This window comes from Diadema setosum, chromosome 5 (assembly GCF_964275005.1).
Source record: "Diadema setosum chromosome 5, eeDiaSeto1, whole genome shotgun sequence".
NCBI classification, from domain to species: Eukaryota; Metazoa; Echinodermata; class Echinoidea; order Diadematoida; family Diadematidae; genus Diadema; species Diadema setosum.
The window spans coordinates 15,867,083-15,886,157 of record NC_092689.1 but is presented as its reverse complement, the minus strand read 5'-3'; the positions used below and the strand labels follow the sequence as shown (position 1 = coordinate 15,886,157).

The following is a 19,075-nucleotide window of genomic DNA, read 5'->3' as shown; positions in this document are numbered from 1 at the left end:
CATGGTACTGGCCTCCCGCTTTGGAGACACCGCCCGGAAACAGATCGAGAAGTTTCACGGGAAGTTTGCGGTCACACTGGCGAAACTTCGAGATCGATCGCGATCTTAAACTTTTCGATCTTTTACCAGTCTGACCGCGTCTAAAGTGTGACGTATCGTAGCTTGATCATTTCAGATCTGGCGGTAATGCACTTTCGTATCTACGTTAATGTCTCAAATTCAAAATTGCCAAATTTCACAAAAATCACAAGAAATATACTAAGAAGCTTATTTCAAAATAATTAAGTTTCAACTAAATCGGTTATCTGGAGGTGTCGATATCGACTTCGACTTTCATGCGGGCCTCTGTGAACTAATACGCGATCGCGGCGTACGCTCCGTGCACAATCTGAAACTGCATGAAGTTACTGTGTAGCCATCTAAGATGTCTAATATTATGCGACATGTCTTATATCATCGGAGCAAAGAATCAAAGCACGATGATTATGGCGGGTTGAAAGAAGTCGATGGAGAAACAAAATATGAGCATGTGTGTAGGCCTATGTGTGTGTGTGTGTGTGTGTGTGTTCGTGTGTGCGTGTGTCTGCACTTACCCGTGGTGTAAAACGAGAACACACATACGCAGAGAACCGAGGACGTCCTCGGTACGCAGACCATTCCAAACGGTCTGCTTTTGCATGCTTTTGCATGTAGGGGTACATATTTAGAGGACCTCGATTAGCATTATTGTAATAAGTCCTCGGTTGGATGGTAATAATATACGAATGAGTCCTCGGTTGACAAGAGTCCTTGACACACAGGTCCTCGGTTATGTGGTAGAATTCTTGTTGGGAAAACAGGTCCTCGGTTTCCACCATAGACGCGTATGCGTGAGTATGTGTGTGTCTGTGACTGTGTATACCCATGTGCGCTTTAGGATCTGCATTTCTCAACGGAATTTTATTCAACTGTCATATTGTTTTCATTTATATTGCGTTAAATCCCGGTTACTAGAAAGATAATATCATCTAAAGAAAAGCAGTATAAAGAAAACTATCAAGACATATAAGAAATGTAGGCCTTTATCAAATTATTAAATACATGTATGAAAAAAATCATAATAAAGAGAAAAAATGAAGAATATGCTATATGAAAACCAAGAATATTGTCAAATAGGCCCTAAATATCAAACACACACACACACACACACACACACATACACAAACATAGGGCCCCATGGAAGACCAGAAGTGACTGTCATTGTCACTACTGAAAATGGGCTACCCTCCGTATGTATTTTTTTTTCTTTATTGACCTTTATGTATGAAATGTGTTGAATTTTTAGTACAGAAATAAAACAAACAAACAAACAAAAGGGATAAGCGGAATGACTTGCAAGGCATATTCTCAGATCACATAAATATCACTATGAGTCATGTTCTATCATATTTATGATACAAAAATGAAAGCACGCTCATGACGGGAATTCCCCCTCAGGTTGAATTCCGCGAAATATTATTGATTGATGCTAATGCATTTTGATAACTGAATAAATAGACAGATGAATAGATAAAATGTCTCACATGCAGTCGAGAGACTGGGGCTTATTGAACAATGACTATATACAGAGTTTAAAAAAATGAAAAAAAAAATAGTCTCCTGAGTGTAGGGTCTATTATTAATGTATAAAATGAAACGTTGGTGCATGGTTACAAAACATGTTGATATTAAAGGGGGTATACACAAATACATTATGAAAAATCAAAATCAATTCTCAGTTATTACTCTCTGGTGAAGCTGTTAGATATTCTCATACATCGTACAGATACACGGTGAGAAGTGTTCGGTGCTCATTCTCCCCGTTGCCATGAATGGACCAAGTATGGTGTCAACCTAATACATTGTACATTATACTATACCTTTTTGAAGAAAAAAAAAAATATTGCCAACTTGGGGAATGGATAAATATAACTAATCTGTGATTATAAAATCTAATGAGAGTCACATGAAATTAATCATCTAAGCTACTAAGTTTATTTAGTTATTAATTAATTAATTAATTAATTAATCAATTAATTAATTAATTAATCAATTAATTTATTTATTTATTTATTTATTTATTAGTACATTTATTATCATTATTATTATTATCATTATTATTCTCCTTTCTATTTTTAATTTCATTTTGTTCTTTCTTTGCGCTTTTTCCAATTGCAGACCCTTTTATTCCCCATTGATTCCTTCCTCTAGTCAAAGTCTCTTTTATTACAGCCTTTTTCCACCTACACATACACACACTTGGTTTTGTTTGTTAATATATATTTGTGCTTATTATGCCTATGCCTGCTTATCAACATACAATGTGTACAATTTTCTCTCCCTCGGATGTTGTGTCCCCCCCCCCTTTTTCATAGATTATGTGCTTTATTAATTTTTATTTCTTTTATCAATATCTTTATCATTATTGTTATTATAATTATCATTATTATCATTACTGTGTGTATGTATATACACTTTGATATGTTTGATTACTTTCATTTTGTTGCCTCCTCCTCGTACACCTTTTCAGGGCTCACTGTTTGCTCCCCTCCCCCCCCCCCCCCCCCGCTGTTGCTATTTCACTCTTTTCCTTTCTTTATCCATCTGCTGTTCCTTATCTTCTTTGATGTTGCCTCCCTATTCATCCTTATCCTTCAATGGTTGCCCCCATGGTCCTCAGGATCATCGCTGACCCTCCTCTGCCTTTGGTCTGTCCGCCCTTCTCTGCCTTTTGTCTGTCCGCCCTCCTGCTCTAATCCCCCTCCCTTTACCCGTTGGGCTCCTTGCCCGTGACCTCCCACCCTCTCCATTATTTTCTTTATTCTGTGTACCCAGCCTGTCCCTGACTGTTCTTGTTGTGTGAAGTCCTATTATGTGATTGCTTTCCCTGCCTGTTTGTCATTTTGCCTCTGACGAAGATTCTGCTACAGGATAGAAAGCTCAGGCCCCTTTTGACTCCATTTATTAATTTTACTAAGTCTTCTTTAAAAGCAGTGTAGTCTCATTCAGAGCGACAAGGGCCTGCTTTACAAGGAAGCCCTGCGTTGATATACATTACATTACATCTGCACACAATAAAATCGAGAACAAAACCGAACATAAATATATGGTACAGTTAAAGAACAATCGGTTCGTATGAGCATAATATACACTGATATGTCTTGTCATGAGAACAAACATAAAACAACCGGAGAAAATAGAAACAAATGATACCATGATATCTAACTGCCTAAAGCTGGTGCAAGGGGTTCATATCAAAATGAGAGATTGATGTTGTGGTTCACAATAATTCTTAATGCTTGCAGTGAAGAGGCTGTTTGAATAAAAATTGGTAACGCATTAAACGATTTGATTGCAGCATATGAGAAGGAGCATTTCTTATATTCAGTTCTAGGTTTGGGTATACTCTAATTGGCAAGAAAGGGCATATCGCGTGATATAAGTAGCAGTGCGTTTGGTCATGAGTTTGACTATGTACGGTGGGGCTAAATTATAAACTTTGTACACCAGAAGACAGTAATGGTATTGATTCTTTGCTCATTTGACTGCCACTTATTAGAGCATGATAAATGCTTGTGCTGGCACGTAGGCCTATAATAATAACCTCATTTAATACTTTACGAGCACACTTATTTTGGCAACGTTGCAATCTGTTTCGATTCCAACCATACAGCACAACGGTAATCAATATGTGGAAGGATGAAAGAAAAATACAACTGATTCATAGATCTTACGTGTTAAACACAATTTGATTCTTCGTATTACATACAATATAGAAAGAGAACATTTCATTATTTCATTTCATTTCATTTCATTTTTATTTCATTTCCGGCCAAAACATACAATATGACAATTTCATATAAGCAAATTAAGTACAATGTAACTAGTACATTTCCAAATGAAATTTAGATACACGTCATTTGTTTACATGACTCAATAAACATACTAGTTGAAAAAAGTACATGGGTAAAATGTGACTGAATCATAATGTGACTGAATCATAATGTGAATGTGACTGAATCATTTCATGACTACTTCATCGACATAATGGGAGACCAGTCAAGAGTATGTTCAAAGACTATTAAAATACAGGGCCGGCGGAGCGTTTTCAAGAGTGTGGGGCCCACTTCCGGGTTTCATGAGCTAACAAGGAAAAAAAAAAAAAAAAAAAAGGTCCCCAGCTCATCTCTCCCTATTTAGTGCCACTTACGTACTTCCGGTTTACAAAAAGTGTGGGGGCCCAAAGTGATGACACCTTATGTATTCCTTTGTATGGTGCACAAAAAGTGTGGGGGGCCGAGCCCCCGCGGCCCCCACCGTTCCGCCGGCCATGAAACAATGCATTATGGTTTCGCGAGGGATAGTCCTGCTTTTCGTACGCTAACTACGCTCGTATATTATCACAATCTATTGCATCAGACCATTTATGACAGCTATCTCCAAACAAACGGAGCTGGTATTATTGACTTATAATTTGACAACTTTGGCGGGAAAACCCAAGATACCACAATGCTTCTTCACCACTTGCTCACACTTTCTTTTGACAGAAGTTTCAGATTTCAGGCTCCTGTATTCCTTCTTCCTCTTTACCTGGAAAAAAGTGTATCTTCCATTCATTTGATATTTGTTATTTGACAATTGTTATTTCCAAACGTTAAAGATTGTCGTGATTATTATACTATGAATGTAATATTGTGTGGTGTTTTTTTTTTTTATTCTGTGGTCAGATACTCGTGCTTTCATTTTCACATATGATTTCCTTGAACGAAAAAAAAATGCAGAAAAAATCAAATAGGAACTGAAACTGAACTGAATAATGACACACACAAACACAAATGGGGCAAAGTTTATTAAAAAAAAAAGTGTTTGAAGACTTATCTGTGATCATAAAAGGATGGACAATAAATGATATTAAAACTTGACGAAAGAATTGAATTTTGATTACTTTACCACGATCGATTCTTTGAAATAAGATATATCGAAATAAGAAATAACGACGATGCTGTCAAAATATTGGTCTGTGTGAAATATTATAAAACGAATCTCACCAATTATCATCTTGAACAGTTTGGTCTTTCAAGAATGTGAGTTATGCAGATTATAAGCAGCTATACAATGAAGCAGTGATCCATGTCAAATTACCATATGAATCAACGAGTCACTACACTGTAATAATAGCCTACAGAGCCGTTCTACGAACATAATACAGTGTATAGAATAAAATAAAAATATTGAACGGAAGCTATACGCGCAAATATCTCGCTGAAATTCATGGAACGCATTCAATTCAATTCAAATTCTATTCAAATTCAAACAAAACCAAATTTAATTCCCATGTCATCTTTTTGTTTTCCATACAATTCAAAGTAAAATGCAAGGAAATACAACAAAATCAATAATTATCTATTTATAATGTTTAAAAGCATTAAATATAGATATCGCACAATCCTTGTATTTGTCATGATCGTTTTGATGCCTTAACTATAAGAATGTGGATTCATTTTTCTTTATAACTACTGAAGTTTATTTGGTTCAAGTTCAAGTTGATTTATTTCATTTCTAACAAACAAATAATTAGGAATACAATGAAATGTTCGTATATGCAGATAATGTCACGAAATCAGTAAACATATGGAAAACTTGCGCGCATTTGCTCCGGAGCGAGAGCACCGGTGCTTATAACACGTGAAAAGACGCGTCATATCCCCCTCCTTTGGGACAAAAATAGCTCTGCACAAAAAACATGGCTAGGAATTCAAAACCCTCGCCCTCCAAATGAAACTAGAATGTACCCTCTTTCTACTCCGTGTATTTATCCCAAAAATAGGTTTGAGGAAATTAGGGCACTTTTCCCCTGAAATTCTGCTTCAAATCACCAAATCTTGAGTTTGTCTATGGCGGAGTACCCAAAATAAGCCATAATTTTCGGACATGCCCATATAAATCACAGGCTGTACCACGGAAGCTTAGTGGAATTGTTTACCCTCGCACTTCAAAATGAAGTAGAATGTTTGGGCTCTTCAGTGATGTATAACTTGCTTTGATTGGTCAGAGAGAAATTAGGGCACTTTTACAAAACTGCTTGTGACTTTGCTAAAGCGTGCGAGCTTTTGTGCTGTCCATTGTACACAATTCCCCTAATGCTTACGGACAACGGACGAGTGTGCGTAAACAAACAATTGTGTTTGTGCTGTGAAACGAAGGCGGGAGAGTTCAAGTTATTCACAATTTTCGCTGGATATCATGCCTTTTGAATCGTCTTTCGTCCACATTATAACAGATTAGTCTTTATTAATATTCTGACAATCCTGCAGAGTGTATTACCACTTCTTTCAGAGCTAAATATTGCCAAATTCAAGGATCATCATGCGTATTTTGCTCTGCAGAGATGACTTGAGGTTGCAACAAGCCGTGCTTGAACAGACCATGGTTCAGTCCCATTAAATCAACAGGGGTGATTGAACCCATTATGTAGATACTGTACGCGTTGGTGTGTGTGCTCGTGAATGATCAACTTGTGTGGTGAAATGGAAATGCCGTTGTAGGAAATCTAGATTCCCGGTACTAAAAATACTAATATCATTTCATTATTAGCTGTCAGATAAAAAAAAAAAAAAAAAATGGCTTCCATGTTCATGCATGCATTTCTTCTAAGGCGTATTCTGTCCCTCCAGTAAGCACACGCACGGTTCTCCCTATTCCCGTACAATGGACGAGTCCGCTCCTTCCCATGTTATGCTCGAGTGCACTCGGCTGTTGGCTCTCGGCGACTACGTGCACTCTGGTCTGTCAACCCTAAATGCGCGAAATCGTGCGAAAGTTTTCCATATGCAATGCGATGAACATAATAACATGTAATAAAGACACAGGTTGATTATCAACACAGATACAAATAAATGTTATATCATTATGGTAAAGGTTGCATGTATGTATTTAGTAATAAGTTATTTTGTTTATAGAGTACATTTGTTACGTCGAGAACAATGACGTCATGATATGTGACCCGCTACAACAAAATGATCCTAAAGTCGGGTGCGGTCGATTATTTGAAAATTGCATGACAAAATTCCCTAATCTTTCTGCTTTAAATTGATATATAACACGTCTTATGAAAATAATCGGGTGCGGAGATATCGATGTTTAAAAGAGAGCATGTCGAGACGTATGGGAAATCACTGTTTCGAGAAAAGCGCCCTAAAAGTTTTCTTTGCGACGCAATCGCGATCAAAGGGCACGTAGTCAGTTTTCACCTCCGGAAGGTACACCCTAGCAACCCCCGAAATGCTCATTCAAGCACAGCGTCGGCGGTCTCCTCACCGACCAATCAGTGACCAGGATGCCAGGAGAAGCGGCTGGGCATAGCGCACCCCGCCCGCACGCACCAGTCGACTTAGCAGTGTGCGAGCTTCACGCTTCGGTTAGCGGCAAGCAGCAAACTGACCAATGAGATCACTCCGGTCGTTGTTAGGGGCGGAGCCTGTATGTGGCGCTCAATCCAAATTTTCGAACCGGTTTCTGCTTGGTTGAAACGCCAAAAACATGGCCCAGAAAAACGCTATTTTTTGGACTTTGTTGTCATCATTTTGCTTCAAAATTTCGACAGATGATAGAAGACATGTCAGACTCCAATAATATGTCAAAATCAGAAAATCGTACATTTTGACCAATTATGATGCTCTGACTTCAAACTCGATTTTCACGGCTTCGACCGTGCGCGACTTTAGGACCTTTTTGTTGTAGCGGGTCACATATATTACGAGGCAATGGTACATTATCTAGGGGTAGCGCGCTCGGCTGGGCTCGCTTCGCTCGCCCATTACAGCGAGAGGGCCTTGACAAAAGGCTAGGGGTACGCATGAGGCTGGGGAAAACCCCCGTTAATTGAGTTACATCCTCTTTCATGATATTTCCTTATATCAATTTGTATATCGCGGTTGGAACATAATAGCAGTTCATTGACGGGTATGTGTCAGTACTGGTCACATTGTTATCACAATGTTATATTGCCTTACAAACTTGTAGGATCAAGTACTCTTGTAATCTTAAAGCAAGCTCCGTGTGCTGACCTTCAACTTTGGTTTTTAAAAGCGGCAGCGCGCGCGGATCAGGGCAATCTCAATAATCCGTGGGATCTCGAAGGCAAGACCATTTTTCATGTCAGTTGAATTTTTACTCAATGTTCGAAGTTCTTTGCCAGCCACGCTCTACGTATAGAAGCCTTTTGACTTCAGGTGATAAGCCTACGTCATAGTCACTCGCTTGGAATTGTTTTACAACAGTGAAACGAGGTATGCTGTCAAACACATCACGGTCATTTTATGTGATTTTAACTTGCCGCATATTATCAGAGCGTAATGAAGTTTACAGAGTTATTTCATTCGAAAGTACAATAGTAAACATATGTAGGGTAGGCTTTTGTAGATATCCGCTCTGCGTACATGCAGTTTTCATAGTGATAGGAACTTCACGCTAATTTAAAAGAAAGATGATTCCAACTTGAAATATACGTATATGGTCAAAACTCTTTGATAATGATTGATAACCATTACTGGGACGGGCACAATTTAAAGGACATCATAAATATTTCGGATTGTTTCTGTGGGTTTCATCTACTATTATTCTGAAATCACGTATCATTCAAGGATAGGGAAGGTTTATAATTTCATGGGGCCTTAATATTGCCTATGTACGGCTCCTTAAACATTATATTTAAGCCATAGTACTGTTTTGTCATTCAGATTCCACGCTTTGTCTAAATGGATTGATGTTAGAATGTAGATTTGCATAGATGGTTTTAGCCTTTATTTGTTAAGGGGGGCATAATGTTTCCAGGTCGACAGTTTGTCCTCATCTCGCACTCATAATTGCGATTTGAGAAAAAAAAAATGACGGGCGATTTTGTTTTTCTCGTAAACCTTGCCCAGATATGTTGCACGGGTTTTATATTTGCTGATCAGAATTCGGGCAAAAAACGCTCATTATTAATGTTCTATCTTACTAACGTTGGCATTGAAAAAAAATGATCATTTTCAATTATAACTTCATTAGTTGTTCGTTTTTGTCACTGTATAGATGGGCAAAACGTCGTCGAAAGTCGAAGCTCTGGGCACAGTGTACGAGAAGGATGTTGCCAAAGCAATTGACAAATATCAAGTTCTCCGCGACTTGGACCTTTTCGTGCTGGACAACTCGATCCGGGAGAGCACTGTGGGGCAACTGCGGGGCCACACCCTGGAGAACAAGTGGGAGATCTATGAAGAGGCGAAAAAGTGCGGCTTCAAACACACCGTCGTGGCCTCCTTCTCCCATATGACCCGCGTGGATGATGTTTTCATCAAGCAGCTGAAGGAAAAAGGGGAGGATCCCGAAGGTCTGTGGGCCTTCTCCGAGATAACTGAAGGTACTCATTTTTCAACAACCAGGCATTGTGACCTATTTCTTTCTTTCATGTAATATGTCTACATAGTTGCTTCGCATGTTAGTGAATAAACTGAAAAAAAAAAGAACAGGGATATAAATTTCATATTTCAGCAACAAGGCATTGTGATCTTTTTTTCTCTTTCATGTAATTATGTCTATATTATAGTTGCTTTGCATGTTAGTGAATAAACTGAAAAAAAAAAGAACAGGGATAAAAATGTCATTTTTCAGCAACCAGGCATTGACCTTTTTCTTTCATTTTTGTAATACGCATGATATGTCTAGTTGCTTTACATGCTAGTGAATGATATTGAAATAAGAACAGGGCATATACAAGTTATGTACATTTCCCAGTTTTGTTCGCTCTTTTTTTTTTAATAAAAGAAATGAAATTAAAGGGAGCACACCGTTCCTTGATTTTTTTAAAATAAAAGCGTGCATGAAAAAAATCGCACGGGACCCATATTTTTGCTTATCTGTTGATGAAACCCGGAAGTGGCACGTGAACTATTAACTGCTTTGCGCCGCCACCACCCAGAACGGAATTTCCTGGACCCATTCCTATTTGCATAGCAACCACTATAACGGAATTATCATACGAAAATAAAAGTTTGCACATTCATTGAGTACGGCCTATATTCATAATTGATGCAGCTAACTTTCATTGTAAGAGCATCATCCTTTGGAAAAAAATATCAAAAGAGTTGAAAATGGAGAATGTTTAAAGGGCATCATACGATAATGAAAGTTTGCACACTCAGTGAGTGCGATCTATTCATGACTGATACTATCTTTCACTGTAATAGCATCATCCTTTCAAAGATCAATAGAATCATAATTGAGAGTGTTTAAAGGGTTTCTCCCGCTCCCAATCCGTAAATTTGAGGATAGTGCCGGGAAAGCTTTGTCAGACCCAAAAATAGAGTTCTATCAAAAAACTGCACACTGGACAACTTCCCTTCGTTATAATGATCCCAAATTTAGAAATATATTGAAGAGGAGTAATTGTTCTTTCCGAGAAAAAAAAAAAAATTGTATATAGGACTATAGACCTGAGTTGGTTGACCCGTTTCACTCAAAGTTGAATTCTAAAGGAAAATCAGGTCGTAGGACTTTTTACTACTTTAATGATGCATGGTAACATAAATGTATATCAGGGGCGGATCCAGGAATTCCGTAAAGAGGGGTGTCTTCACAAAATTAAAGGGGGGGGGGCGCACGCCCCCTCCCCCCCCCCCCACTTTTTCTTTTTATTTCTTTTGTTTTAACAAAACATAAAGACGGCGCGCTCCCGGTGCGCTTCCCCCCCCCCCGATCCGCCACTAGTTGTATACATTGTATTGCTTACATGTTTTGTAATTGTTTGTATTGCTGTTTCATTTCTGTGTCATTTATGGTTATTATGGAAAAATGAATTGAATCAAGTAAAAACTCATGCGTATTTCTTAGTCAATTTTGGGATGCATTCAGTAAAAAATTGCATCCAAGATTTGCTGTTCAGCATCAGACATTTCTCACCCGTTATCAGAAATATGAGAGCAACTGTGGTTTAGCATCGCGCTGATCGCGCTGATTTTCGGTTTTTTGTGCCCACACGTGCATGCAACTCGAGTTTTGAAACCCGAACGAAACTCGAGTTTGTTATTGGCGTATGTGTAAATTCCCCTAATGTTTATGAGTGCAATGGTTCCGAATATTACATTGCGTTCGAATCGAACGGTTCTATTCAACTGCGCGACACATCTTTTGCCTCGCGTTGCAACGAAACTGAACGAAAATCGGGGTCGTCCCAGGGCCAGTTACAGGCCTGGTACTGTCTGTTGAGGGGTTGATGACGTAACAAAGAGCTTACAAAAGGCATTCTACATAACCAGATCGGAAAATCGGACGATTTTCAGCATGTACACGTATGGTCGGAAATCACTGATCTCACTGTAGCGGCTTGGCGGAGATGGGCAGCGCTCTCAGAGTGCTTCTAGGCATATAACTCGTATTTATAATGTATCACATGATGCTATGCATCGCGACTATACTGTATATACCCCGCTGGTTTTTGTCCAGGCTCTTCCTCGGTTTTTATTTGTTTTCTATAATTTTTGCCACGTTAAACATACTGTGCTCACTCACTCTCTCCCTCCCTCTCCCCTCTCCCTCCCTCTCTCTTTCCCTCTCGTTCTCTAATACATGTAGGCCTAATAGTCATTGTGTGTGTGTACATACATGCATACACGTTATATTTCAGAGACTGATTCATGCATAGATTGAGTAACAGTATAGTTTTCTCACTATTAGGTACTCTAATGTCTGAACCGGTTTGAACTAGCACAATGGAACACACGCGCAGATTATAATTAGTCCCATTCCATCACGTTCGTTTCCAGGAAGAGTAAACAAGTTGTCCGTACCAAGATACTTCTCAATACTTCCCAGTCTCTTCTGAAGACACGAAATGTATAATCTTTTTTATTATTTTCTAAACCGTATCATTGTCATTATACATTTACTCATATTGTTATTATTGCCAGAATGACAACAGCTCATCCGCTTGCAGCATGGGATATGGCTCATCCGACCCCCAAACCTGCATTCAAGAAGAATTCATTATATCCCTGTATATTTGTGTTTTTATTTTCTTTTCTTTCTTTTTTTCTCTGTTTCGGTCATTTGTTGCACCCGTACTCCTCATTTCAACCTGTATCTCAATTTTAACTGGGTTCGACAAGCTTGCTTTTAAGTAGGTTCCTTCACATTTCTTTAGCATTCATTCTCAGATTCCAACTTTCATAGATCGACCACTATGTGTCCAATATTTTTATGTATGTCTCCTCGCTTGATATCATTGTATTTCTTTCGTTTTGTAGTAGTTTGCTTCCCAGCTGGATATCATGTACTATTTAATATTCTTATATTTCATGTATTTTTTTTATGGAGAAATATGAAAATAAAACGGAAACTGAAATTGAAGATGCAACCTGATAGTCGAATCTTTGAATCGCTGCCCTGTATTTGCCGAAATCACCGACAAACCATGCTTAAACTCCTTTCATAAATCATCAAAGAAAGACTTTTAAATTTCCACAGGTGTTTGTTTATTTGCTTGTTTGTTTTCAATCTTTAGATAAGCCGAACAAAAAAAAAATGAAAATGTATAATAGTCAGCCTGGATTTTAAAGAATGTGGTGTCCGGCGTCCAAATAATAGTTAGTTCAGACGGAGATCCTTAACTTCAAGTTAAGCTAACTTTGAAGATAAGCTCGGAGTAAAGTACTGTGTAATCACACTCAAGGTTAATGAAGTTAACTCGATGTTATCAGAAAAACAAGATTTCTCAGGGTTAACGCTGTGTCATGAGCAGCGGGGGATCCCCATATCAATTCCCCACTCATACTTAAAGGACCATGAGTTCACCTTCATTATCACACGTATAGGAATTAAGAAAATGCAGCAATATCATTGGAACACATCAGAGGAGGTTTGAAGAAAATCAGACAATCAGTCCAAAAGTTATGAATTGTCGAAGTTTTAGTGCGGCCATCGCTGGATGAGAAGACGGCTGTGGCCTATGATATCTGTGCAGAACGATGTAGTCCCCATAGAGAAATATAGCGGGGGAAAAAATCAACATATAATATTTCACTTGTTCGCATGATGAAAATAGAACTTGACTTGCTTCTTTCAGAAGACAGGGGGAATGATATTGTCCTTAACAAACGTCAGAAACAAGTCCATGTAATCTGTCCTCTTCAATAAAATGTTGAATTTTGTGGACTTCTGTTTGAATTTCAGGCTACTGAGAATGGTGTAAGAAAGGAACGGAAAGCAACTCAAGAAATAAGTTAAAGGTTAGAATCTGAAAAAATTTAGCTAAGAAATTGAAATTAGTGAAAACGATCCTTATACTTCCATGAAAGGAGATGTTGATAAATCATTATTCATGTTACCAGTGACAGTCATTGAAGTGCATCGTGTTATTCTCTCTTTGAACGCAAAGAAGGACTGTGAATATGATGACATCCCAATAAGAGTTGTCGTTGATGCTGCTCGGAAAAATTCATCCTTTAGCATAGATCATAAGTTTATCATTATCTTCTGGTGTGTTTCATGATGCTATAAGATTGTTAAGGTACCATCTGTTTATAAAAAGAGAGTTAGAGATGTGCCTTCAAACTATTGGCCTATCTCGGTCCTTCCGGTGATAAGTAAGATATTCGAAAAGCTTATTAACAGTCAGCTGATTAAGATTTTGGAGGAAAAGAGAATATTATATAAACACCATTATGGTTTTAGACAAGAGCGCAGTACTGTACAAAACTATCGTTGATTAATCTAAGTGATGAATTAGCCAATCAAACGGATGAGGGAAAGGTTACTGTGACTTATTTCTAGACTTTGCAAAAACTTTCGAAACAGTAAATCAGTACGTTTTGCTCTATAAATTACAACACCATGGCATAAGCGTGGGTTGTTTACCATTAGAGTGGATGCGCAGCTATATGTAATTTATCAAATTGATTTCAATTTGTATGTTATGGAAATGAAAAGTCTACACAACTACGGATTACTTATGTGCTGTTCCACAAGGATCAATATTGGGACCCACTAGTTCTTAAGGATCGTTTTACATTCTGGGTATGCACTTCAAATTTGCATATTATCAGCATCCTAAATAAAACCCTGTATTCATTTATACAAAATCTAGAGTGGCATATTATTAAAGGAATGACCTCAACTAGTCTGCACGATATTGCCGGTTATGTTTTTTTACCAAAATTGTCGGTACTTTATCAATTGCTTGTTTTCACTATGCTGACGATGTTTGTTTGGTAAATAAGTTTCATTTATAACTTTCTACCAGTGGCGTTTATATCATATGGGGGGGGGGGGGCCAAGGGGGGCACGTGCCCCGGGCGCCACTCATTGGGGGCGCCGAAAACGGGGGAAAAAAAAAAACGAAAAAAAAACAAACAAAAAAAACGAAGAATAAGGGGAAAAAAAACCTCGCCCGGACGGGGGGAGGGAGAATGGGAGGGGGGAAGTAAACCAAATCAAACAAGATTAAAACAAAACATGATGATGACGCGGACAAAATGACAAAGTTTATTGTGTTTACACAATAATTCCATGTTTTGTACAAAAATGTTCGGCTTGCTCGCTGCGCTCGCTCGCCAAAATGTATCAAAAACGAAAGGTAAGAACAAAACGTGATGACACGGGCAAAATGACAATGTCTATTTTGTTCACACAGTCATGTCATTTCTTTTTATTTAGCAGGCAAAATGTTTACACGGAACAGTGGCTGCAATTTCTTTCGTTCTGAAGCGATCGCTGATTGGATCAAAAGAGGGCGCCAACGGTTTCGAACATAGGGGGCGCAAAAAAAAAACAAAAAACAACCAAATCAAACCAGATAAGAACAAAACGTAATGATGACGCGAAAATATACAAATTTCGGATCACTCGCTCGCACTAATTTAGAGTATTTTTTTTTTCAAGTCCTCAGTTTAATGGTATAAATCGTTATCTATAAGGCCGTCACTATATCTTGATTAGAATTGTAAGATTTACTAACCAAAAAAATGACAAGAAGTTCATGTTTTGTTAGCTGAATTACAAAAATGTTCGGCTCGCTCGCTGCGCTCGCTCGCCAAAATTTATGAAAAAAAAAAGATAAGAACAAAACGTGATGATGACGCGGACAAAATGACGATGTCTATTGTGTTCACACAATGTCATGTCATTTTATATTTAGCAGGCAAAATGTTACAAGGAACAGCGGCTGCAATTTCTGTCGATCTGAACCAATCGCTGATTGGATCAAAAGACGGCTCCAACGGTTTCGAACATAGGGGGCTCAAAAAAAACAAATCAAACAAGATAAGAACAAAACAATGATGACGCGAAAATATGCAATTACAGATCACTCGTTCGCACTAATTGAGAGTATTTTTTCAAGTCCTCAGTTTGTTGGTGTAAATCGTTATCTATAAGGCCGTCCCTTTATCTTGATTAGAATATTGTAAGGTTTAATAACCAAAAAATGAAAAGAATTCCATGTTTTGTTAGCTGGCTGAAATACGACCATTTTCGGCTCTTTCGCTGCGCTCGCTCGCCAAAATTTATCCAAAAAAAAAGAAGAAGAAAAAGATAAGGACAAATCGTGATGATAACGCGGACAAAATGACGATGTCTTTTGTATCACACATGTCATTTTATATTTAGCGCGCAACTGCGTTCTACACACTTGACATCATAAACTGTGGTAATCTTCTAATCCAGCAGTGACTGCGCAGAAACTTCAACAATTCGTAACTACTGAACGAATTGTCCGATTTTCCTCAAACATTTTGACTCATGTGTTCTCATGATACTGATATAATTATTCACTTAATCCGCATATGTAAAGGTGAACTTGATAATCAACCAGGTTTTTACACGATTAATGGTAAATTGTGAGATGGTGACATTTTTAACTCAATCGTTTGAATAATCCAAATACTCTATAAGATAACAATTTTGCAGAAATAAACAAAACTTCAACATTTCCTATCTACCCTACTTTTTCTCCGATTTGATCAAATTCTAATTGTTGTGATAGTAAGATCCTACTCTTTCTAACTTTTAAATGGACGGAAATTCATCTTGATATTTCTTAAATAAAAGAAGTACTTGCTTTATAAAGTCAAGAAGGACAGAAACGTCAGAAGGACGAGGCGTATGCACTGACCACATTTTAACCCTGGCTCTCCTGTTTATGAATCTTCAACATCAATCACTGTACCACTCTCAGGAAAGTTTAGATAGAAATGTCCCAACTGGGAAAACCTACAAAGATATCAAGAATGAGGAGCTATCATGCTTGTCACGTTAGAGGTGAATCATGCCTTTGTTTTGCTGTGTCATTTTTTTCCCCATTAAACAGGCACAAAAGACAAGATACCGGACACTACAAACGTCCCGATAGCTATCCGAAAACTCCAGCAAGCCGGTCTGTACAGCGTGATATTTGAGGTGGACCTGGGCGACTCTGTATATGACTTCAACAAGTTCTCCATAAGCGACATGTGCGCGCTGCTCAACAAGTGGAATAACTGGTGCTACGAGAACCTCAGTTCTAAGGCCAAGGTGATGTTTAACTTCAGAGATATACCCGACGCCATGGCTAAACACTCTTTCCGACTCTTTGAGGTGGTATCCTTTCTTGCCAAACTGCCGCCAAATCGACGTCCTTTTGGCATTTTGTTTGAGGAGCCCAGAGGTAAATCCCTGCCCGAGGAGTGCGGCATGTGGGCGCGGTACATCCGCAAAATCATGGACGACAACAAGTGGAAGGGGCATCTACTGGTTCACGTCCATGAAAAGTTTGGCTACTGCGATGCAACTGCGCTACAGGTGAGTCGAATAATTATTCAAGCAAACAAAACGCTGGAGATGGAAGTAGAATAACTATGTTAGACTTTTCCGCGGAGAAATGGTTGGGAGTGCATATCTTCTTTTAAGTGGGCTACAATCAGACTCCATCACCTAGACTAATCATCCAACTAAAATATAGTCTACTGAGAGACATACCTATTTATTAGTAAAGAAAGATACCGATTTTGCAGGTAATGGTTCCTTAAATCGTTTTTATTTAATCCACCTTATTGTATAACATAAGTTTCTGAATTATAGTGTAATGTCCTACATAGAAGTATCCTTGTATGCCTGGTGTGAAAGAAAAAAAAAAAATAAATCAGCCAGCATTGGCGGAAGCGATTCAAGTTTTACCATATTATCAAAGTCAAATCATTCTATAAGCAGTTATCTATTTTTCAAAATTTCAGTTCTTACCACTGTATCATAGAGATTCCAAAACAATTTTTGGCTTCTTTCTGGAGCGCATCTTTGAATATTGTCCTGAGCTATCGACATATTGGCAATAAGGTGGACTCAATTAGTATCTCCTCTAGGTGAATAAACCTGCTTTCAAGACTTAACTAAAGGCAATAAATTACATTGAATTCATATCATTTCCGTCACTGCTAAGATACTTTTCATCCAAATCTTTGACTCTGAAGGTTGTGAAGATTGAATTGAGATGAAAAAGTGTTAATTTGTGTATAAGTGTTTATTCGTAATTATGATCAGGGACAGTTTGCTACTTTAATCGAGTAAAGAGAGATAATTAATTCCGATTAATTTCAATTAAATCAAATCCACATTTAAGGCTCTGATGGATGGTGCGAACGGCATCTGGGCAAGCGTTTGTGCCGAGGGTGCTTCTATGGGTAATGCTTCATCCTGTGTCACTTTGATGAATCTTATTCGCCTCGGCAACAAGAAGGTCCTCAAGACCTACAACTGCCCCTACCTTCGCCAGGCCGCCATCAACGTCACCAAAATCACAACAGGGACAGACCCACACATCAAGCAGCCGATTTTCGGAGCGCGCGCAGTCGATTTCGTCTACGACCTTCAGCCTGAAGAGTTCGACTTGGCCAAGTTCTTTGGTGAGAAGGCACCAGTGAGGATCACCACCCTGTCCAGCAAGGAGATGATCCTTCAGAGATTAGTTGACCTCTTTGGAGAGAATCCACAGTTCACCTTGGAATTGGCCTACAAGATGAAGGAGATGATTCTTGAAGATCTGCGGACTGGCAGGTGAGAAAACCCACTGCAAAGTTCATCATAGTTGTGCAGAGAATTGATTTGCTAAATAGGCCCATACACTATATCTGTTGTCAGGAACTTTGCCATTCAATTCAATCTCACTTACTGATTGCTGTTGGTAAAACTGACAAGTCTCTTTCTTCAACTTTTTGATATCTATATGGTAGGAAGGAAGAGTACATGAGTATGGTGGGTCTGGCCTTGCTGTTCGATCGAGCTGGAGGAAGTCTGGACGAGAAGATGAGAGATGCCATAGATCAGTTTCAAGTAAACAGCCCACATGCCAAGAACCTGATGGCTAAAGTCCGCCAGATTTGGGATGAATGGGATCTAACAGAAGAAGGAAAAGGCGACGAGATGCTGCAGTTCGACTCTTTCTACAACGGTTTCATGGCGCCCTACTTCTCCTGCTATCGCTGTTCCGACACCAAGAAGGCCCTTTCCGCCATCGATATGGACAACGACGGCATGGTAGACTGGAACGAATTTGAGACGTACCTGAAATGGGCGCTCCATGAATACCCAAGCATCGGTGATGTGGAAGAGTTGTTTGACATCACCTTCCGGAAAGGAATCATCCCGGCCATGCAAGATGAATTCTTGAAGACAACTTAATCTTGTGTACCTTCAGGGAGATAATTACGGAATACTATGCGCTGTGGGTTTCTTAAGAAAATGTTGATGAATCCGTGTGTTTCATCATTAGCATTCTCTTTTTTTTTCGATGGCCAATCTCCAAACATTCCTGGAGCCTTGATCTATGTTTTAGATTTTCCCTTGAACTGTTTCTTTTCATGCTCTTCAGGGTTTCCCGCTACATAGGTTTTCTGCCAACTAGCTGGAAATGTGATACTTTCTAGAGCCATTTCTTCTTCTTCCATCTCAGCTTGCAGGTTTTCAACACAAGCTATTCCAACACGAGTCCTACAGACCAAAAACTATCTCCTTTCTTCTTCCTGTAGTACGCTGTTTAGTGATGCCCTACTCATCC

General features: G+C 38.7%; 1 protein-coding gene across 1 annotated transcript; it reads left to right on the top strand.

Annotated features, from left to right (window-relative positions):
* The first annotated feature begins 9,090 nt into the window (after window positions 1-9,090).
* LOC140229141 (uncharacterized) lies at window positions 9,091-18,699 on the top strand. The gene is made up of 4 exons (XM_072309407.1): window positions 9,091-9,418; window positions 16,358-16,827; window positions 17,642-18,075; window positions 18,252-18,699. The coding sequence occupies exons 1-4, from the start codon at window positions 9,091-9,093 to the stop codon at window positions 18,697-18,699; spliced, it is 1,680 nt and encodes a 559-aa protein (XP_072165508.1).
* Window positions 18,700-19,075: the final 376 nt, after the last annotated feature.

Excerpts from the sequence above, each read along its gene's own strand:
- LOC140229141 (XM_072309407.1), top strand. The coding sequence starts at position 9,091 with ATGGGCAAAACGTCGTCGAAAGTCGAAGCTCTGGGCACAGTGTACGAG. Across the intron at positions 16,828-17,641 it reads GCGATGCAACTGCGCTACAG|GCTCTGATGGATGGTGCGAA; the intron begins GTGAGTCGAATA and ends TCCACATTTAAG. Across the intron at positions 18,076-18,251 it reads GAAGATCTGCGGACTGGCAG|GAAGGAAGAGTACATGAGTA; the intron begins GTGAGAAAACCC and ends TCTATATGGTAG.